This window comes from Barbus barbus (genome assembly GCF_936440315.1).
Source record: "Barbus barbus genome assembly, chromosome: 3".
Taxonomy (NCBI): Eukaryota; Metazoa; Chordata; class Actinopteri; order Cypriniformes; family Cyprinidae; genus Barbus; species Barbus barbus.
Genome location: NC_136731.1, coordinates 22,008,588 through 22,031,730, shown reverse-complemented (window position 1 = coordinate 22,031,730; position 23,143 = coordinate 22,008,588). Strand labels below are relative to the sequence as shown.

The window sequence follows — 23,143 nt, the reverse complement described above, 5'->3', positions numbered from 1 at the left end:
CTCCGAGAACCTGACTTGGACTACACACATCCAAACACAGGTAAAGAAAGCCAGGCAAAGACTGTACCATCTGCGACAGCTGAGGAAATTCAGGGTCTCACCAGCAATCCTGAAAACTTTCTATTCAGGGACCATAGAAAGTGTATTGACTCAGTGCATCTCAGTGTGGTATGGAAACAGCTCCAATCAGGACTGCAAAGCACTACAGAGAGTTGTGCGCTTAGCTGAGCGCATCTCAGGGTCTGCTCTCCCCTCTCTGCAGGACATCTACCTCAAACGCTGCAAAAATAGAGCTGTCAAAATAATCAAGGACTCAAATCACCCTGGTAACCGTCTATTCACTTTGCTTCCATCTGGTAAGCGCTTCCGTAGCCTGATGGCAAAAACTGAGAGACTTAGGAGGAGCTTCTTCCCCCAGGCCATCAGGCTCCTAAACTCTAACTCTGTGTCATAACATCACTTGACTCCATGTAAATATCACCATATCAATAAGCTATTCATAATTTTTCTCTACCTCATATTGCTGCTATTATATACCCTGTACAACTTTTTTGCACATTATTTTTGCACATTCCTCTTAGTACTATTTAAGTCAACAACATACTGACCTGCACATTTATATTTATATTTTTTATCTATCTTTTTATTTTATTCTTTTTTTTTATTTTATTTTTTTTTTATTTGTTTTCTACTTTTCTTCTCTTAATATTTGTATACTTTATAATTGCATTGTCCTTGGAGCGGACCTGACCTACATTTCACTGCTGGTTATACTCTGTATAATTGTGTATGTGACAAATAAAACTTTTGAATCTCTTGAATCTTGAAAAGGACGGATAGTATGCAAATATGATGCAGTGCACACTCCTCGCCGCAGGAGGCGCTCATTCAGTCACATCTGCGCCGAGCGCCGCCGAGCAAGTCATTTTTCTCGGACTTTCTGCGGACTCTCGGCGACGTTGATAACTACATTACAGTAGTTTTCGCCGGGAACTCTGTGAGATATTAAAGTTTTACATCGATTAAAGTTAGAAGAGGCTTGGGAAAATGATCGCATATTGCAGGGACGCGGCAGTGGGCGATATGTGAGGATTTGGATAAATAACTTAAAAACAGTTTGATAAACTCCATCCGCGCGCTTCATGTTCGACAGGATAGGAGGGTCGTTTAAAATTAGTCAAATCGTTCAGTTTGGAGGATAAAGACATATGGAAACAAGCAGTTGAATAACAGCGGGGTTTTATTCGAGTGCTGTGATGGGTAAAGATTATTACAGGGTCCTGGGGATAGAGAAGGGCGCCTCAGATGAGGAGATCAAGAAAGCCTACAGAAAACAAGCTTTAAGATTTCATCCCGACAAAAACAAATCAGCCGGAGCAGAAGATAAATTCAAAGAGATCGCCGAAGCTTACGATGTCCTGAGCGATGCCAAGAAGAAAGACATCTATGACAGACGTGGAGAGGATGGTAAGAGCTGTCATTGTCCTGCTATAGAGAGAGAGAGAGAGCCCTTAAAATGTGCTGTGGTGGTACCATTGTACACCTTTTAGTACTTTTTGTAAATATAGATACACACAGAGATATGCTATTAATTAAGCTGTGGAAAAAATGTTGTGGAAATTAATCAAATTGAAAAGGAAACAAGTCAAATTGTATATAGTTTATTAAAAGTGTAGATTGTAGATATTATTATTATTATTATTATTTAATAATAAGAGACGTGTCATGTGCCCAGGTATGTGTTTCTGCTTTTTGGTGGTGCTCTAAAGGCCCCAATTTTTTTATTGTTCTTCACTCAAAGGTAAGTGCAAAAAATAAAATAAAATGAGTGCAAAGAAATTAATTTGCATGCAGTTATGTGCGTAAAGTACAGTATGTGTGTACTATGCCGCTAATGATATTTACATTATGCACACTGTACAAATACACAACAAAAATGACAGCAGAAAAGAGCAGCCGGGTCATTCAGTGTTAAAGGGGTCCTATTATACTCTTTTACAAAGTCTTGATTTTGTTTTGGGGGCTGTACTAGAACATGCTCTCATGGTGGTTCGAAAAGCGCATAATTTTTCACATAATTTACATTATTACTATACCTTTCTCCCCAGCCTGACACAAACCACTCGATTAGTTCTGGGTTTGATGAAGGCCCGCCTTCCGAAAAACTAAATGTGTTGTGATTGGTTAGCCGTCCCAGTGTGTTGTGATTGGCAAACAGCTTAGACGGTGTTTCAATACTGCCCCACCCCTTACCAAAACAGCAAGTTTGTCAGTATTGCCATTTAAATTCAGACCCTGAGAATATTGAACAAGAGGATCGCATTTTGAATGCCTTTGAATGCACGGATATTGCAAGACATATTAAAGATATTATTTATATATATAAAAATATAATTTTTATTTTTTGGCTAAATCTCGTTTTAGATAGGATGTCAAAAACAGCTTAAAAATAACTGCATTTACTATGTACAGATAAGTTCAACGGTGATGTGTATAATGTTTATTGTTCTTTAGTTCTAACATTATAACATGAATTGCAGTGAAACTCTTATACGGTTGAATTTATTTATACCATAGTCCCACAGACTTACAATATTTGTGGCGACATATATATTCATTCTCTGGCAGCAGGAGGCGCTGTTGGAGCAGGAGAACTCAAGGTTTCCCTGCTAACACTGTACACAAAGCAGAGCTCCACTCACAAAAGCTGCATTATCAGACATTACATGCAAGATGAAATGAAAATGATATCCAATTTTTCTGAAGACAGTCGGTTTCCTTCAGAAATACAGTGATATAAAAACACCCGCACCGGGTTTTGATTTTGAAACGTGCAGTGCTCAACCAAGCGTACTCCCCACCCACCAACCATTCGAATTTCCATAGGCGGGATTTATTTTTGTGATATCACAAATACAGGAAAACAACGCTGTAGTCCAAATGCCAAAATACGCCAAAAATATGAAATGCCACTGATGATAGCTAAACTATTTTGTAGAGGGGAGTCAAAATGAGATTTTGAGCCAAATTGCAGGAAAGGAAAATTATTTTAGAAAGATGGATTTTATTAGTTAAATCTGTTGATTGACTTTTTTGTTACATTACATTCCAATCGTGGAAAAAAACCAACAACAACAAAAAAAAAAAATGGGAAAAGCACTTTTCAAATTTTACCCCAAAGTTTGCCTGTAGCTCAAGGCAATTGAATTTTAAATGGCCTACTGGTTATTAACATTTGGCATCTTAATTTTAAGGACCTGTATGGTTTATTTCCAAATATATGTAGGTCTCAGTCTGGCTCCATTGTTTATTAAAAGAAACTGAAAAGATTAACAACACCCACTTATTTTATAATTGCCGCATGCCAATGGTGTTTTCCAGAAGGTGCAATGTTTTCCAGAGAGTTAGCTTTGGCAAGTTGTTTCAAACCACTAGGGCTGCACGATTCTTGCTAAAATGTGAATCACGATTTTTCTCCATGGGAATTGAGATCACGATTCTCTTACACGATTCTCATTTTTTCAACCAAAATGTATTGCACTCAAGTACAAAAAAAAAACAAAAAAAAACAGGGCATTCAGTATAATAACGTGCTGGAGTAACAAAAAATTGTCTCTCTTCTTTATTTTAGACCCCTTAAAGTTAATAATTTTAAAGCTTTAAGTTGTTGAACATAAGAGAACATTAACAATAATAAATACAAATATTCACATTCACACGGGGCGTCGGCGTCAACGCCTCTCGTTTACTTTGAATGGAGTGACGTCAAGCGTTGCCTCACTGGCATTGCACACAGCAGAAGTTGAAAACTTTTCAAGCGCCAACGCAGGCGTCAGCCAATCAGATCGCCTTATGCAAATACCCTAGTGCAGACGCTAGCCAATCCCGTTCATGCAGCACCAGAAAAGTATGTGATTGGCTGTTATCACTATGACGGCACGTCAGCACCAGAGCCGTTGAGAAACAGAGTTGCGACACTCCCATAGGCTTCCATAGGAACTTAGGAATGCGGAAGTAAAGCGTGTCATGGAGCAGCCAATAGTTCCAAACAACCGATAGTTTCAGCATTGAAGCCCATTCATTTCAGTGCTTCTCAAGCACAGTCGCCAGAAAGTTGAGGAAATTACAGCATTTTTTGCCATTTTAACCCATTAGTTTACCTCTCGGAAATCTGACCAGTAGTTGTATTTTATGAAACGCGTTATAGTTAATGTTTATTTTTAGACAATAGGCAGTATATGCTATATTTGCAGTTAGATAACGTGTATATATTATATAATAAAATATTTTGATGAATACAGTTGGTTGCCTTTTATATTTTGAAGTATTTGCAAAACTTAAATTTAAATTTTTTTCATTTACGTTTAGTCATTTAGCAGACGTTTTTATCCAAAGCGACTTGCAATGTAGAAGCAAACAGACCAACGAAAGAGCAACAAAATACAAGTGCTGTGACAAGTCTCAGTCTAGCACAGTTCACATAGCAATGATTTAAAAAAAATAAATAAATAAATAAATAAATAGAATAGGTAAGTGCTAGTATTAATTGGTCAGATGGTGGTGAAAAAAACATTTTTGAAAATGGCTAAAATAATTTCTACCATTTTTCTAGCATTCATTGATATTCACTTGTGTATGCATATTGTATCTTATATTTTAACATAATATTGTATTAAAATGTGAATAATAGATGACCATAGATGAAGAAATATATATTAATACAATAACACATTTTACATACTAATTAGATTTCTTATACTCTTTAAATAAGCATAATTTATTTCATCATTGGTCTGCACATCCACATGAATAAGTGTAACACAAAAACACACAAAGTCATGCCTCAAGTCTACAATCTTTATTAAGCAGTTTACACTATTTATGCTTTGCATACAAAGAAATGTAACCGCATTATCCTGTGTGTTGCATTGTACTATGTTTTTACTCCATAGTTAAACAAGAAAAAGCCATTAATATTATTTCTATTAAACGCCACAGACAAAATGCTATTATCAGTGTATTAAACGAATTAATCAATGGACGTTTTGTGTTAATATTTGCCGGAAAATGCTGCAAGTATACCCGCTGTTGTTGTCTGACGGAGTTGATTGGAACTATTGCGAGCTCCATGAAGCACGTAACCGCGCGGCGGCGAGATCAAAGCGTGTCGCAACTCTGTTTCTCAGCGGTTCTGGTCAGCACCAAGCTTCAGACACGCCCTCCGTCAAGCATTGATGCTGACGCCCCGTTGAAGCAGCGCTGCGCAGAATGATCACCGTATGACATCAAAGTACCGCAAGAGCGATTTGAATGCATAGGATCCGACTGCTTTCTTATCGCTCTCGTGGTACTTTGATGTCATACGGTGATCATTCTGCGAACGCGCCTATTGACTCCGCTTAGGTCTGCCACCTTGTTACACGTCACGTGAGTGACAGCGGAACGTGGCCAATGAGGGAGAGGAGAAAAGTGATAGAGATTTATGATTGATTGGCGAATTAATAGTGTTTTGTTATTGTGTGAGTGACCAATAACGCGTGAATGCAGCATGATCTGAATGCAGGGAAATACACGGAAGTGAATCGCCGTCATTTAGAAATGAGATCGCATTTATGTATGAATCGAGATCGTGATTTATTTCGATTAATCGTGCAGCCCTACAAACCACCACTCCAAACAAACACCATTTTGGACACATTTTTTTTTTTAAATGACATCACACCCATTTGCTTTTGGATTTCGCTTGAAGTATATCAGGGCCGTAAATGAGGCGTGTGTGGATTAAGTGAGCTCCCACAGTAGCAGTAAAGCTTTAGCGTCTCTGTTTGAGTGAAGCCTGATGATCTTTGGTGACCGTTTGAGTTTTCTCTGAATGCTGCAAACACAGGACCGTGTAGGGTGGAATCGACAAGGGACTTTATGAAACCCCCTCTGATCTCCAGATTAAGAATTCAAACTGTACTATGTGACTGGGTCATTCCTGTGAGCTGGTTCTGATCTTTCTTATATTTTCCCAAATGTTGATCTTTTCCTAAACATCATTTCTTTCTCCCGCAGGGCTCAAGGGACACGCCGGAGGTGGCTGCAATGGCCCTAGCTATACTTTTCACGGCGATCCTCACGCTATGTTTGCAGAGTTCTTTGGTGGCCGTAGCCCATTCGATCAGTTTTTTACATCTGCAGGGGGCGCAGATGATGACATGGACATCGACGACCCCTTTGCGGCCTTCGGAATGGGAGGAATGGGCGGATTTCCCAGATCTTTCAAGTCTCGGGTAGGCGGTGTGCACGGGGGCCGAGAAAAGAGGAAAGACCCCCCAGTAGTGCACAAGCTCAAGGTGAGTCTGGAAGAAGTGTTTTCTGGTTGCACGAAAAAGATGAAGATCTCTCGCAAGAGGCTGAACCCGAATGGCTGCACCATGCGCACCGAAGACAAGATCCTCACCGTGGACATCAAACGTGGCTGGAAGGAGGGGACCACGATTACCTTTCCCAAAGAGGGAGACGAGACGCCAACCAACATCCCTGCCGACATAGTGTTTGTGGTTAAGGACAAGGTTCACCCGCTTTTTAGGAGAGACGGCTCTGACATCATCTACCCTGCAAGGATATCCCTCCGAGAGGTGAGTGTCTAGTGTCTGCTGCTGAGATAAAGTTGCTTAACATCCAGTAATGTACACCAGTGAACTTTTGTTAAGCTTTTGAAAACTGTTTGATGAGTACAGCAAAGGGTAATTTTGAAAATGTGTTCCTAGAATTCTTCTCATAATTAAAGTATATTTTTATGCAAGTAAAGTAAGATGAGAATACAAAGGTAAAATTAGGGCTGCGCGATTTGGGGGTGGGGGGTGGTATTTAGTTGCATTTATTTATTTTTATTTTTTTAACTCCAGGTTTACTGTGCATATAACTATATAATAATAATAATAACATTATTATTAAATAATAATAATAAACAATCTAATATTACTATTATAATATATCATAAAATATAATAAAAATGAGCATATTATTGGGCAGAAAAAAAGTTTTATTTTACAGTACAACTGTAGAATTAAAATGATAATATTTATAACTGTCATTTTTAGTGCTGTCAAACGATTATTTGCATTTAATCGCATCCAAAATAAACGTTTTTGTTTGCATAATATATGTGTGTTCTGTGTATATTTATTATGTATATATAAATACACACACACAGAATATATTTTGAAAATATTTACATGTATATATTTATATACATATAATTTATATTATAAATAAATATATTTAATATAAACAACCTATTTTTCTGAAATATATACATGCATGTGCGTGTATTTATATATACATAATAAATATACACAGCACACATACATATATTATGTAAACAAAAATTATTAATTGTTTGACCGCACTAGTCATTTTAAAAGTTCTTAATTTTAAAATAATTGGTTAACCACTTTCTCTTTAGTTGAAAACAGACAGTAAGTGCTTATCTTTACAAATTTGGGAAGACGGTTGATGCATCTTGCATTCCCAATTGCATGTTATACGTGACCCTAACTCAGAGCAGATGCAGGGGTGAGTTTGAGTGGAGTGGCATTTACTGTGAAACTAGCTCTGAGATGCAGAAAACACGGGAGCATGAGCTGCTCTCGTGTAAACGAACACAGTGTCGCAATTCGCTTTGAAACAGGCGATTTGTGATTTAATAATGGCAGTATGGCATATAGTGATTTTGGTATTATTTTGGTTATTCTTGTAGCCTTGGGGTTAAATAAGGAAATCTTGTTAATCTTGTTATTCTCTCTTAACCTTCACTTACTCAGGCTCTATGCGGCTGCACCATCAGCGCTCCCACCTTGGACGGTAGAACTGTCACAGTGACATTAAGTGATGTCATCAAACCCGGTATGAAGAAGAGGATAGCGGGAGAAGGACTGCCACTGTCCAAATGTCCTGAAAAGAGAGGAGACATGGTGCTTGATTTCTCAGTGAAATTTCCGGACAAGTTGGGACCGAGTGCCCGTGAATCTCTGGTTCAGATCCTACCACCTTGAGCATTGCAAGCACTGGAGGACAGACTCTCAACACACAGATCCTATGATTGAGTCCTTCTGATTTTCTAGATATTATTGCACCTGAAATTATCCAGGGTAAATACACAAAAGTGTATAAGCTCCCAAAAGATTATTTATACCCCCTTACTTATATCGCAATGCACTTTTACAACACACTGTGAAACCTTTCAGAAGTAATATATTGTTTTGCAGTACCTCCAAGTAAAGGCTCTGTCATCCTCCTGTTTGCTTCTTCAGGTTCCTTTCCCTTTGAATCTGTTTATATTTTCTTTAATTAAAATAATATTCCAATTTTAGTCTCTGAACAGTCAACTTTGTACTTAGTAATATCAATGGTGAACAATAGGGTTTTATACATTTCTGAGCATCTCAAATTGTAGAAGTGTGCATGTGATTGTGGGTGTGTGAAATCCCAATGATGGGGCTGCTGTGAGCTGAGTTTCTTTGCATAGAGTGAGCCCAGGAAATTCACAAAGGCTTTTGAGCATTATCACAGTGCTTCCAGAGCATGTTACAGTGTGGTTACATTTACCATTGCTTGATAAAATTTCACTGGGGAAATGGAGTCATTCCAATCCACCTCATTTTTCAATGTTCAAGTAAGCTATTTTCTATGACTGTGCGAGTTTTCCGATTCATTAGGTGCTAGTAAATAACTAGATGAATAGACTATAGACTGTGTAAAACATAGACATAGTGTCTGTGACGTCACCCGTAAGTTTCTGAAGAGCATTTTTGAAACCCAAAGTGGGCAGAGCAGGCTGTCACCATCTTGGCAGTGCCTCACTCCTGGATGATCGAGAATGGGCAAAGAGGTGGGGCATGGTTGGAGCTGAGGTGCCTGGTTGCTAAAGCCATGCCTGCCTAGCTCAACAAGTGGGCAATCCACCTGTCACTCAAGCGGCCACGACCAAAACCACTTTTTGTACCAGGCTATGAACTTATTTATTTATTTTTTCTCCTGTAAAGTTGGGCATTTTAACATGGAGGTTTATAGGATTGGTTCCCTTTTGGAGCCTGTCTTTAGCAGTCAGTTGATAAATTGCAGTTAAAGTCACTTCTGTGTTGGATTCAAGAGAGAGACAGGAAGGTTTCTGCTTAGAATATACCTTATGAGTCAGACGGTGCGTCCCAAATCGCGTACTTGTGCACTATTGTAACCCGGGTGATCCAGGCTACCAGTAAAAGACTTGAAAGTTATGTAAAAAGATGGGAAAATTAAGAAAACGTGAATAAGAGAGAAAAACGAGTGCTTTAGAAGAGAAAGTGTTTCGTCCAATCCTTGATCGTGCTGCATTGATTGACACTCCAACGAGCCAATGGTAGCAGCGCACTGAGACTGCGCCGGCGACACTGCCGCTGTCAGAGACACAGAGAGAGCGAGCGAATCAGACAAAGCATATGCACACCGAGTGATTTCCAGATACTCCGCATCAAAAAATAGACATTGAGAAAAAGAAACTTGAATGCAATCAAAAGATTACATTTCTGAGTGAACTTAGAAGAGCTGATGTCGAAGTGAGAAGACGACGAGGCAGAGAATCGAGAATAAAGGCCGATGTAGATACACGGAGCACCAAAGCACCGCAAATTATCTTCTTATTGAATAAGTTGTGAAATTCTTGCCTTGGTGAGTTGTTTTTTTATATTGACTTGATATTTTACAAGAAAACTGTTGAAGACTCAGTGGCAAATCAGTAATGTAATATTAGCGTTTATATAGGCCGCTTATGCATAGTCTGTGAGCTAGTGCTAATTTGCACGTTGGGCTAAAGCTAACCACGTGAAGATGCAAACGAGTCGATGAAGAGTGACAATGTCGTGTATAAGTGTCGAGTTATTGAGTTAATATGTTGTTTGAAGTGTATACATGATATTTGTTGATGAAAGTGTTTGGATGGAAGATTAATTTTTGTTCTGCCTTGTGTTTTGCAAGGCTGGGTTTTTTTCTCCTTCTCTTTCGTGTTTCTTTTGAGAAATTGCGATCACCATCCTGGACACGTGAGACGCATATGAGCGTATGTAAAAGGCGAGCCACCCACGGAGACAATTTGATTGTTGAACTTTGATCTTGAGTTCGTCGAAACTGGTATGAGAAATCTTTTCCTTTTTTGTTTTTGGACAAACAGGACTGAGACTTTGTTTTTGCATATTTTTCCTTGAGCTTTGAACGGAGAGACATTGATTCTGAACTGAACGATTCTAAAGAGTCAACAAATCTTTTGATCTGAGTCATTTGATTCTGAACTGACATTAACTGAATCAATCCAGTGAATCTTGTATATTTGATTCATTTGGCTGAAAGACTGTGCTATATTGTGAAGGGAAAGAGTGATTTGAATTGAGTTGTGATATTTTGTTTTGAAAACATTGTTTATTGTTTCCTTCAGTTTTTTTTGGTTATAAACAAACACAGTCTTGAGTTTTCCAATAAGTTTTATTTTATTATTTCATTTTTTGTACAAAGTATATGACGATTGTTCTCAATTGAGTTGATTTGTTTGAGTTGATGAGTCCAACTTCCTAAAATTTCAAAAAGAGAGTTGATTATAAGCATTGTCATACATTGTATGTTGTTAAATGACAGTGTTGAGATTTACATACTCCAGACAAATTGCAATTAAGAAATTCTTCAATGAATGCAAGATTCTAACCAGTAAACCAAACTCTTGGTTTTCACCTACCCGCTGTGTTGCTTCCCTCTCTCCAGTAGCCGCTCCTTACCTTCTGATCAGTTGGCCCATATTGATCCCTATACAAGTGTGACACATCAGACCTGACACGTGTTACGGGGAAGTCGTGGCCTAATGGTTAGAGAATTGGACTCGTAATCGAAAGGTTGCGGGTTCGAGTCCCCGGCCGGCAGGGATTGTAGGTGGGGGGAGTGAATGTCCAGCGCTCTCTCCACCCTCAATACCACGACTGAGGTGCCCTTGAGCAAGGCACCGAACCCCCAACTGCTCCCCGGGCGCCGCAGCATAAATGGCTGCCCGGGTGTGTGTTCACGGTGTGTGTGTGTGTGCATTTGTGTGCATTTGTTCACTACTCACTGCTGTGTGTGTGCGCACTTGGATGGGTTAAACGCAGAGCACCAATTTCGAGTATGGGTCACCATACTTGACAATACGTCACGACGACTTACACGCTACACTTTGGCGAGCCAGCCAGGAGACAGGACGCTGCAGCGACTGAGGTGAATAATCATCAATACGAGTACGTACAGTGAATCTGACAGAAATGGATGTTGTGGAACGGGAAGGCGTTAATGTGCAAAATGCAGTAATCGTTAGTGGCATAACTCTTGACTGAATCAGATCAAGCACTAGAAACATGCCTCTTGAGATTTGGCTCCATACGACGCAATCTACTGATTGACGATCCACAATCTGACTTTCATCGTAATGCAGTAGTGGAGTTCACGCACAGTTCAGCCATGTGCGATCTTGAGCCCCAGCTGCCACTAACCTTAGTGAGCCCTACTGATGCAGACACTGTGTTCCATGTGCGCGCTCTGGGTACGGTTTACACCCCCGCCACTAGTAGCGCCACCGCTGAGTGCTTGGAGAAACTACAAGCAATAGCAAGCACCAATGGGGAAACCCTACAAGATGTTCTCCAACGAGAATTGATGAAGGTTAGTGGAGTGAAAGCTCAAGCTGATGCATCACGTAGAGCAGGACCTGGGAAAGAGCAAGGCCCTCCAGAGACAAGCCCCTTGACAAGTGCAACTAGCACTCCTTCATGGTTGGAAGGATTCAAGTCACCCTCTGAACTGAGAATAGAGCCTGAAAACCCAGTCACGGTGAACATAGGCGCAGTGTCACCTCACTTTTCGAATGATGCAGATGCCAACTCTGCTGAGACAATATCAGTGAAGCTTCCCATGTCTGCTATGAACCCTTCAGGCATCCAGAGAATAGTGATGGAACACATTATGAGAACGAGTGATCCCGTGTCCCCACACAGTGCTTCATTCCGCCTGAAAGCTTTCTCTGGGAGGAGCCCTCATCCAAACAACGAGCCTGACTTCGACACCTGGAGGGCAAGTGTTGACTACTTACTGAATGATCCATCCCTTCTTGAGTCGCACAAGACGCGGAAAATTCTGGACTGCTTGTTACCGCCTGCTTCAGACATAATCAAGCATGTGAACCCGAACGCTCCGTCGTCAGAGTGTCTTAGGCTGCTGGAGTCCGTCTATGGGTCGGTGGAGGACGGAGATGAATTATTAGCAAAGTTTATAAGCACCCTGCAGAATCCTGGCGAAAGGTCGTCCGCCTACCTCCACAGATTGCATGTAATTCTGAGTGCTGCCATCAGACGGAGCGGAGTTGCAGAGAGTGAACGAGACTGTTGTCTGTTGAGGCAGTTCTGCCGTGGCTGCTGGGACAATGCCCTGATAGCTGATCTGCAGCTCGAAAAGAGAAAAGCAGACCCACCTCCTTTTGCTGAATTAGCTATACTCATCCGTACAGCAGAAGATAAGCAAACATCAAAGGAGGAGAGAATGAGGAAGCATCTGAGTATGAGTAAGCACCCATCAGTTCCCCTTAAACTGCGTACAGCAGCACACCAACAGTCTGCTTATTGCAGCACATCGGAGGAAGACACTGATTTCCCAGCTCTTGCTGCTCCCAAGCCGAAAGCCTCTAAGCAGAAGAGTAAAGTGCAACCCCCTGAAATGGTTGAAGTAGGCATTCTGAAGAAAGAGATTGCAGCTCTCCAAAGCCAAGTTGCAGCCATTAAAACAGCTACTCATCAGGAAGTGAGAGAGCAAGCAGGGATGAGTGATCTTCAGGAACTGAAGGAACAGATAGCGGTGCTTAAAGTCCAAGTTGCTGCTTCTGGAGCACAGAGATACCAGTCTGAAAGATCCCTCAGTCAGAGAGAGAACCTGAGTAAACCTGGCGCCGGGGAAAACAGCAAAGACAGACATGCAAGACCAAAGCACACTGAGATTAGAACCAATCGGCCTCGGCCATGGTATTGTTTCCGTTGTGGGGATGACGGCCACCTAGCCATCAACTGCGAAAGTCCCCCAAATCCATCTAGAGTTGAAGAAAAGAGAAGGAGGCTGAGAGAAAGGCAGGCAGAGTGGGATCTCCAACAAGGACTTGCCACAGAGTCTTTAAATTAAAGTCAGTCTCTGTCGCAGGGCTAACAGGGACTGAGAAAATCGAACAATGCCCTAAGCATCGACGAGTGTTTGACAAGCAGGCCGACACCAGAAGCTCCTTCAAGTTACCAGCTGGACTGGTAGGAATGAAATGCACTGCACAAATTAAAGTCGAAGGGAAGAAAGTGAACTGCTTGTTGGACACAGGATCTCAGGTAACGACAATTCCCCTGTCTTTCTATAAAAGTCACCTATCACAGCATCCCATGCAACCGTTGAACCACCTGTTAGGAGTTGAAGGAGCAAATGGACAGGCCGTTCCCTATCTAGGATATGTTGAATTGACTCTGAAGTTTCCTCAGGAATTCCTAGGAATTGAAGCTGAAGTTCCAACATTGGCCCTAGTGGTTCCAGATCTGACGTATACACCTCAAATCCTCATTGGCACCAACACATTGGACGTCCTGTATGCTGATCATGCGCAAGCGACCATGCCCCAAGTTAAGTCATATTACCATGGGTATCGAGCTGTCATAAGAGTCCTCGAAGCAAGATGACTATGAGCGAGTGCGAGAGTCTTGGGCCAAGTAAAAGTAAAGGGAGGTACGCCTGAAGTCATAACAGCCGGAAGCACCGTAGTTCTCGACGGCTGTGTCAACATCATTGGGCCGCTGTCGGAGACTTGGGTGACAGTGGAACCATCAACATCATCCTTCTTGCCTGGCGGACTGCTAGTGGCTAATAGTCTGCACTCCTTACCGCCGAAGCGCAATGTCCAGATACCAGTAGTGCTGAAGAACGAGACGCAGACTGATTTAATAATCCCTCCAAGAGCAGTACTGGCCGAAGTACATGCCGTCCAGAATGTGATTGAAGGAAGACAGCCCATGAGTATCCCTGAGTGCAAAGCAGCGAATCCTTCACAAGTCATTGTTCCTGACTTCGGTGACTCTCCCTTGTCATGTGAATGGAAGGAGCGGATAACGGATCTAGTGAACTCCATGCCAAATGTTTTTGCACTGCACGAGTTAGATTACGGCCATACTGATAAGGTGAAACACCATATCAATCTTAATGACAAGACCCCCTTCAAGCAGCGTGCTAGATCTATCCACCCCCAAGATGTGGATGCAGTAAGAAGACACCTCAAAGAGCTCATCGATGCCGGTGTCACAAGACAATCTGAATCCCCATTCGCTTCCCCCATAGTAGTCGTGAGGAAGAAAAACAATGATGTGCGCTTGTGTATCGATTTCAGAAAGTTGAATTCCCAAACCATAAAGGATGCGTATGCTCTGCCGAATCTGGAAGAAGCCTTTTCTGTTTTGACTGGATCCAAGTGGTTTTCAGTTCTTGACTTGAAATCTGGTTTCTACCAAATTGAGATGGAAGAGGCTGACAAACAGAAAACGGCGTTCGTATGCCCATTGGGATTCTGGGAGTTCAACCGAATGCCCCAAGGGATCACAAATGCACCAAGCACATTTCAACGGCTCATGGAGCGGTGCATGGGGGATCTTAATAGAAGAGTAGTATTGGTCTTCATTGACGATCTTATAGTCTTTTCTAAGACTCTTGAAGAACATGAAGCCAGACTCCTTCAAGTTCTAGAACGGCTGAGAGATTACGGACTGAAGCTTTCTTCTAAAAAGTCCAAGTTTTTCCAAACATCAGTCCGATATCTGGGCCACATAGTGTCTGAGAATGGTGTTGGAACGGATCCATCCAAAATCGAAGCCCTCAAGACCTGGCCAAGGCCTAGGAACCTTAAAGAGCTAAAGTCTTTTCTCGGATTCGCTGGATACTACAGATGGTTCGTCCAAGACCTTTCCAAGATAACAAGACCTCTCAACGACCTTACTGTTGGTTACCCCCCTCTGCAGAAAAACCAGAGACGAAGACCGAAGGAAAGTACACAGTACCGAGATCCTAAAGAGCAATTCGGAGATCGATGGACTCAGGAATGCCAAAGGGCCTTCAACACTATCATGGAGAAGTTGACTTCAGCCCCAGTCCTCAGATTTGCAGATCCCAGCCTTCCCTATGTGCTGACTACGGATGTGAGCACCACTGGACTTGGGGCTGTCCTTTATCAAGAACAAGAAGGTCGAATGAGAGTAATTGCCTTCGCCAGCAGAGGCTTAACCAAGAGTGAAACGAGATATCCAGCACATAAATTAGAGTTCCTCGCGCTCAAGTGGGCAGTTACGACCAAATTCAGTGACTATCTGAATGGAGGAGAGTTCACTGTGATAACGGACAGCAACCCGCTCACCTATATTCTGACATCTGCGAAGCTCGACGCGACCAGCTATAGGTGGCTGTCCAGCCTGTCGACGTTTAACTTCAAGATTCAGTATCGTGCAGGCAAGCGAAACCTGGATGCAGATGCACTCTCGAGACGTCCTCATGACAGGCCTCTGGATGAATTTGTCTCTCAAAAAGAGTGTGAAAGGATCAAGCAATTCACTCTTCACCATTTAGCAGAATCAGATCAACCAACGATACTGCCAGCAGCGGTGAAAGCTCTCTGCGAAAGACACCAAGTGTATCAGAGCTGTACTGATCCTGACATGTCGTACTCCCAACCTACTGTGTTTGAGTCGTTGTCGCTCGGCGTTGGTGCAATACCCCAAGAGTTCCAGCAAGAGGATGCCCATGGTCTTCCAGTTCTTCCCCGAATGTCTGAAGAGGAGCTGAAGGAACACCAAAGAGCTGATCCAGAACTCAAAGAAGTTATCAAATATCTTGAGTCTGGTAAGAAACCAGTTGGAAAAGTAGAACCTGCGGAAGTATCCTTATGGCTAAGAGAGTGGAGCAGATTTGAGTTCAAGAACGGAATGTTATTTAGGAGGAGGCAGGACCGAGGAAGTGTGCTTTATCAGTTGGCGTTACCCGTGGATCTCCGAGAGATAGTGCTAACGAGCTTGCACAACGACATGGGCCATCTAGGGATCGAGAGAACCCTGGACCTCACTAGATCCCGATTCTACTGGCCAAGGATGGCGACGACTGTGGAAGAGAAAATAAAGACCTGTGAGCGCTGTGTGAGGCGGAAGACTCCTCCTGAGCGAGCTGCACCCCTGGTGAATATAGTAACAAGCAGACCTCTTGAGTTAGTCTGCATGGACTTTCTGTCACTTGAACCTGATCGGAGTGGTACAAAAGATATTCTAGTAATCACCGATCATTTCACCAGGTACGCTGTAGCGATACCCACCAGAAACCAGAAAGCTGAAACCGTGGCCAAATGCCTGTGGGATAACTTCCTAGTCCATTACAGATTCCCGGAGAAACTCCACAGTGATCAGGGGCCCGACTTTGAGTCAAAACTGATTAAGGAGCTGTGCACCTTAGTAGGAATACATAAAGTGAGAACGACACCTTATCACCCTCGCGGCAACCCTGTGGAGCGTTTCAACAGGACACTGCTTCAGATGTTGGGGACCCTGGATGATAAGGGAAAGACCTGCTGGAAGAGTTTTGTGAAGCCATTGGTCCACGTGTACAACTGTACTCGTAATGTCTCAACTGGGATCTCCCCCATACGAGTTAATGTTCGGGAGGCAACCCCGACTACCAGTCAATTTGGCCTTTGGATTACCTGCTGATAAGTCACCCCAGTCTCACTCAAATTATGTGAGGAATTTGAAGGATCGACTGAAGGAGAGCTACAGGGTAGCAAGAGAGAACGCTGCAAAAGTAGCTGTGCGCAATAAGCGGAGGTTTGATGAGAGAGTGGTTGCTTCATTCCTTGAGGTTGGCGATCGTGTTCTGGTGAGGAATGTCAGACTAAGAGGAAAGAATAAGTTGGCTGATAAGTGGGAGAAAGAAGTTTACGTCGTGATCAAGAAAGCTGGCGACTTACCAGTCTATACTGTTAAACCTGAGGGCAAGGATGGGCCGCTCCGCACACTCCATCGCGATTTGCTACTACCCTGTGGATTTCTGCAAGAGGAAGACAGAACTGAGTCAGTAAGACAGAAGAGACCCTGCAAGCCCAGAACTCGAGCAAACCGTGGTTCAAGAGAGTCTGAAAGTGAATTCCAGGATTCTGAATCTGAAGATGATTTTGCAAGTTATGTACCTGGGTACTTACCAAGCATTGAGAGCAGAATTCTTTCCAACCATAGACCTGAGGATCAGTCAAACACTGGGGTTACGTCAGAAGTTTCTCCTGAAATGAGAACTGCAATTAGTACAGACATCAGGCTTTCTACCTCAGCGGAGTCGCAAGGGAACTTACCTGACCTACCTGATGATGAAGACGGATGTCTGCGTGATGAACCTGAGGAGGGGAGATCACGGTTGAAAGACTCTACAAGATCTGATGTCTTAAGTGACATGCCTGTGCAGAATGGACAGCAGGACGAAAGGTCTGATAAACCCCCATCTGGGACTTTAAATGGAGAGGATGAAAGGAATGATAGCTTGACACAGAACGAATCTGTTAATTTGAGGAGTCCCCGAGACAGCTTAATGGAGATTGGCCAGAGTTTGGCAGATGTTCCTAGACGCTCACAAAGGCATTGTGAACCACCAAGAAGGTTACAGTACTCCACGTTGGGTAATCCCCTTTCTCTGGTTGTGCAGTCATTACTGCAGGGGCTCAGTCAGCTTTCACTGTGTCATTGGGGGAGCCCTCTTCTCTTGGAGATGACCCTCAGAAAATGTGTAGTGAGAATCCTACTGCAGTGACTTTGCAGCCTAAAGGATGCAGCGGGACCTGCATATCCTCAAAGCGGGGAGAGTGTAACCCGGGTGATCCAGGCTGCCAGTAAAAGAGTTGAAAGTTATGTAAAAAGATGGGGAAATTAAGAAAACGAGAATAAGAGAGAAAAACGAGTGCTTTAGAAGAGAAAGTGTTTCGTCCAATCCTTGATCGTGCTGCATTGATTGACACTCCCAACGAGCCAATGGTAGCAGCGCACTGAGACTGCGCCGGGGACACTGCCGCTGTCAGAGACACAGAGAGAGCGAGCGAATCAGACAAAGCATATGCACACCGAGTGATTTCCAGATACTCCGCATCAAAAAATAGACATTGAGAAAAAGAAACTTGAATGCAATCAAAAGATTACATTTCTGAGTGAACTTAGAAGAGCTGATGTCGAAGTGAGAAGACGATGAGGCAGAGAATCGAGAATAAAGGCCGATGTAGATACACGGAGCACCAAAGCACCGCAAATTATCTTCTTATTGAATAAGTTGTGAAATTCTTGCCTTGGTGAGTTGTTTTTTTATATTGACTTGATATTTTACAAGAAAACTGTTGAAGACTCAGTGGCAAATCAGTAATGTAATATTAGCGTTTATATAGGCCGCTTATGCATAGTCTGTGAGCTAGTGCTAATTTGCACATTGGGCTAAAGCTAACCACATGTGAAGATGCAAACGAGTCAATGAAGAGTGACAATGTCGTGTATAGTGTCGAGTTATTGAGTTAATATGTTGTTTGAAGTGTATACATGATATTTGTTGATGAAAGTGTTTGGATGGAAGATTAATTATTGTTCTGCCTTGTGTTTTGCAAGGCTGGGTTTTTTTCTCCTTCTCTTTCGTGTTTCTTTTGAGAAATTGCGATCACCATCCTGGACACGTGAGACGCATATGAGCATATGTAAAAGGCGAGCCACCCACGGAGACAATTTGATTGTTGAACTTTGATCTTGAGTTCGTCGAAACTGGTATGAAAAATCTTTTCCTTTTTTGTTTTTGGACAAACAGGACTGAGACTTTGTTTTTGCATATTTTTCCTTGAGCTTTGAACGGAGAGACATTGATTCTGAACTGAACGATTCTAAAGAGTCAACAAATCTTTTGATCTGAGTCATTTGATTCTGAACTGACATTAACTTTTTTTTGGTTATAAACAAACAGAGTCTGTTGAGTTTTCCAATAAGTTTTATCTTATTATTTCATTTTTTGTACAAAGTATATGACGATTGTTCTCAATTGAGTTGATTTGTTTGAGTTGATGAGTCCAACTTCCTAAAATTTCAAAAAGAGAGTTGATTATAAGCATTGTCATACATTGTATGTTGTTAAATGACAGTATTGAGATTTACATACTCCAGACAAATTGCAATTAAGAAATTCTTCAATGAATGCAAGATTCTAACCAGTAAACCAAACTCTTGGTTTTCACCTACCCGCTGTGTTGCTTCCCTCTCCAGTACCTTCTGATCAGTTGGCCCATATTGATCCCTATACAAGTGTGACACATCAGACCTGACACGTGTTACACGCTACACTATTCTATGACTTTTTGTGGTATAAATAGTGCGAGTAGTGTGTTTACACTGAAAATTCAAAAAAATTAAAGTTTAAATACCCAGATGATGCACTTAAATAACCAAAAAACTTTTGTGTGGAATGTTAAACACTTTGTGCACTCAACTGTTGCAGTTTTAATTAAGTCGTGAAGGGGGTGAGGCTATCAGATGCTGATTATTAATGACAAAATAACCTTATATAATTCATACACTACATGGTTGAGTGCATAAGTATATAGTGTGTCATTTGGGACGCAGCTAGAGAAACAAGTGCGCAGCCATCTTTAGAATTTTAGTTTTTAGAATTTTGAACTTCCATTTTTGTGGTAGCTCTATAGCAGGGTTCCTCAAATCTTTCGCTGGAGGGCGAATCTGCTGCAGAGTTTAGCTCCAACCCAGATCAAACTCACCTACCTGTGATTTTCTAATGATCTTGAAGACTCTGATTAGCATGCTCAGGTGTGTTTGATTAGGGTTAGAGCTAAACTCTGCAGGAGTTGGCCAGATTTGTATGGAGAGAGAATTGTGTCTTTATTACATGCGCGAAAATAAATTATCCGAGAGAAAAAAAAAAAGTTTGAGAGAAAAAGTTATCACACTGATAGCAAAAAAGCATTTTATGAGAGAAAAAAAAATATTTGAGAGAAAAGGTTTTCATACCAATAGCAAAAAATAATAATATTTGAGACTAAAAAAAGTTTTGAGAGAAAGTATTTTCTCATAGAACATAAAAAAATATACATTTGAATTTTTTTTCATTATTTCTGAGAAATAAAATCTCTCTCAAAATATTTTGAAAAAACTCTCAAATATATATTTTTTGCTATCAGTGTGAAATCATTTTCTCTAAAAAAAAAAAGTGTTTTTCTCAAAACGCTTTTCTTTGCTCTCGATGCAATTTCTTGCTCTCGTGTCAGATTTTGCTTTCACTGTGAGAATTGTGTCATGGGCGGGGCCACGTTCCTATTGGCCAGTCGGGTGAGCATCGTCTTGTCTTGGGAGTCGAACTGAATCATTACACCATTGCTCGGTTCACCTGCATGATACCGCCTCTGCCTTATGGCTAGTTTAGTTGAGCACGGACACTCCAATGTTTGGGTAAGATGATGACACACATCTGGCTTAGCAAGTTCAGCATCACTGAAGATTAAACATTAAAAAATAGCACTCATATTCAGGAATGAATGTGTATTATATTATTTGCTTGCTAATCGCTAGTAAAGCTAACCAGCCATCATGCTAGGTAAACTTGCAAACTCACCTGGTTTATATACTATTTTTAAATCAAATGCCAAATTAATGTTTTGATTTAGATAGTTTCACGCCTAATTTAGTGAGTAGTGAGCTAGTTTCTACCTTTGCACTTGCTAGCCTCAAAGCACCTGAAGAGTAACTGTTTGTTCATCATATACAACCTCCTGTACAACTATCAACTAACGTTAGTATGAATGGAAGGTGGCAACCCTATAGCTATCTAACTTTAGACAGTGATTGATATAAATTGCAGGTCTAGGACTAACTCTTACATTAGCAACCCACGAATATGTTTGTGCCTGTACTGTCATGGTAATTAAATTTATGCTGCTATATTTATAGCATATATTTCACATATGCATAGCCTTCATGTCAACTTATCTGTATTTCCTCCATTTAAATTGCATAGTCTAAGGCAAATATTTTAGAGTTATATTGCTCTATAGCCTACCTATAGTGAGAGATACAGATGCTAAACACACTAATAATAATCATTTTAGGTTATAGTTCAGTTATAGGTTCAAACAGAAAATGTATCATATTGACCTTAAAACAAAATAGTTTATTCTGAGTCCATGGAGTAAAACTGTACAGGAGGTTGTATATGATGAACTAGGGCTGGGCGATATATCGGATGACATTGTTATTTTCATCTCGTCAGTAAAGCCGGTTCCTTGATTAGTAGTAAATCGCCATCACCTGCTTTCAGATGGAGCGGCATTTACTACCATAAGTTCACTGACAAGCTGAGCCATATCGCATTAATTATCGCAGGCGATACGTCTGTGATAATGAAGGGGAAATCGCCCCGGTTGTCAGTGAACTAACGTTACGAAGCTAGTGAAAACTTCACTTACAGTGAAACTATCTAAATCAAAACATTCATTTGGCATTTGATTTAAAAATAGTATATAAACCAGGTGAGTTTGCAAGTTTACCTAGCATGATGGCTGGTTAGCTTTACTAGCGATTAGCAAGCAAATAATATAATACACATCCATTCCTGAATATGAGTGCTATTTTTTAATGTTTACTCTTCAGTGATGCTGAACTTGCTAAGCCAGCTGTGTGTCATCATCTTACCCAAACATTGGAGTGTCCGTGCTCAACTAAACTAGCCATAAGGCAGAGGCGGTATCATGCAGGTGAACCGAGCAATGGTGTAATGATTCAGTTCGACTCCCAAGACAAGACGATGCTCACCCGACTGGCCAATAGGAACGTGGCCCCGCCCATGACACAATTCTCACAGTGAAAGCAAAATCTGACACGAGAGCAAGAAATTGCATCGAGAGCAAAGAAAAGCGTTTTGAGAAAAACACTTTTTTTTTTTTTTTTTGAGAAAATGATTTCACACTGATAGCAAAAAATATATATTTGAGAGTTTTTTTCAAAGTATTTTGAGAGAGATTTTATTTCTCAGAAATAATGAAAAAAAATTCAAATGTATATTTTTTTATGTTCTATGAGAAAATACTTTCTCTCAAAACTTTTTTTAGTCTCAAATATTATTATTTTTTGCTATTGGTATGAAAACCTTTTCTCTCAAATATTTTTTTTTCTCTCATGAAATGCTTTTTTGCTATCAGTGTGATAACTTTTTCTCTCAAACTTTTTTTTTTCTCTCGGATAATTTATTTTCGCGCATGTAATAAAGACACAATTCTCTCTCCATAGATTTGAGGATGCCTGCTCTATAGCATCACTGTTGAAGATTAATAAGCTAGTTAACTAAATGTAGAGCTAACGAAATTTATCATGAACATTGTAATGTTCGAAGCGAATGTCATTAACGTCAGTAGACTGGGGAGATTTTTAAATGAGTGGTAATTAATAATTTCATACAAACTTACGGTAACGCTGTGGAAATACAAATGAAAGACAGAAGACAACGAGCAGTGCAAAAAAGGGGTGGAGCTACAAGGTCTTTGAGTACAATAAAACTACTTGTGCTGCAAACTAGTGAGTTTATAATTGACAATACATTAAAATAATATAAGAAATACCTGTTTGCAATGTCAAGCAGTATAACAAGCAGTTTTGTCATTAAAATGACTGGAAGCGAATTACAATAGATGCCTCGCACATTCAAGTTAAATGACTGCATCAGCTCATATGTTAAAAATAAGGAGAATAGGAATCTGTGAGGGCAAAAATTTTAATTATTAAATTAAAACATTTTTTTTTATTTAAATTAAATTTTCCACCCCCTGATCCCTAAACCCACCCATCTCCACCCCTAAGCCTACCCCCCTGATCCCTAAACCCACCCATCTCCACCCCCTAGATGTGGATCCAACCACGCCCCCTGGATCTTGTGGGCTTCAGCGATAACTTCTTGAACAGCCTCGCTGGCTGATGTTCTGAGCGCATCTCGCCTGTAGGTGGCAGCAGTGCGCGAGGGTTTGAGCTGCGCTGCTGTTTGGCTTCTCAGT

The 23,143-nt window shown here is 41.1% G+C and overlaps 1 protein-coding gene across 2 annotated transcripts; it reads left to right on the top strand.

Annotated features, from left to right (window-relative positions):
• Positions 1-915: 915 nt before the first annotated feature.
• On the top strand, positions 916-10,745 carry LOC306846476 (dnaJ homolog subfamily B member 1-like). Of its 2 annotated transcripts, XR_013782074.1 has the most exons (4): positions 916-1,467; positions 6,058-6,623; positions 7,812-9,693; positions 10,000-10,745. XR_013782074.1 is itself a non-coding variant. In XM_079379898.1 (3 exons), the coding sequence occupies exons 1-3, from the start codon at positions 1,257-1,259 to the stop codon at positions 8,040-8,042; spliced, it is 1,008 nt and encodes a 335-aa protein (XP_079236024.1). In that variant the 5' UTR covers positions 916-1,256; the 3' UTR covers positions 8,043-10,745. The 2 variants fall into 2 exon arrangements, 1 of the variants encoding a protein (XP_079236024.1); XM_079379898.1 differs by having other exon boundaries at positions 7,812-10,745.
• Positions 10,746-23,143: the final 12,398 nt, after the last annotated feature.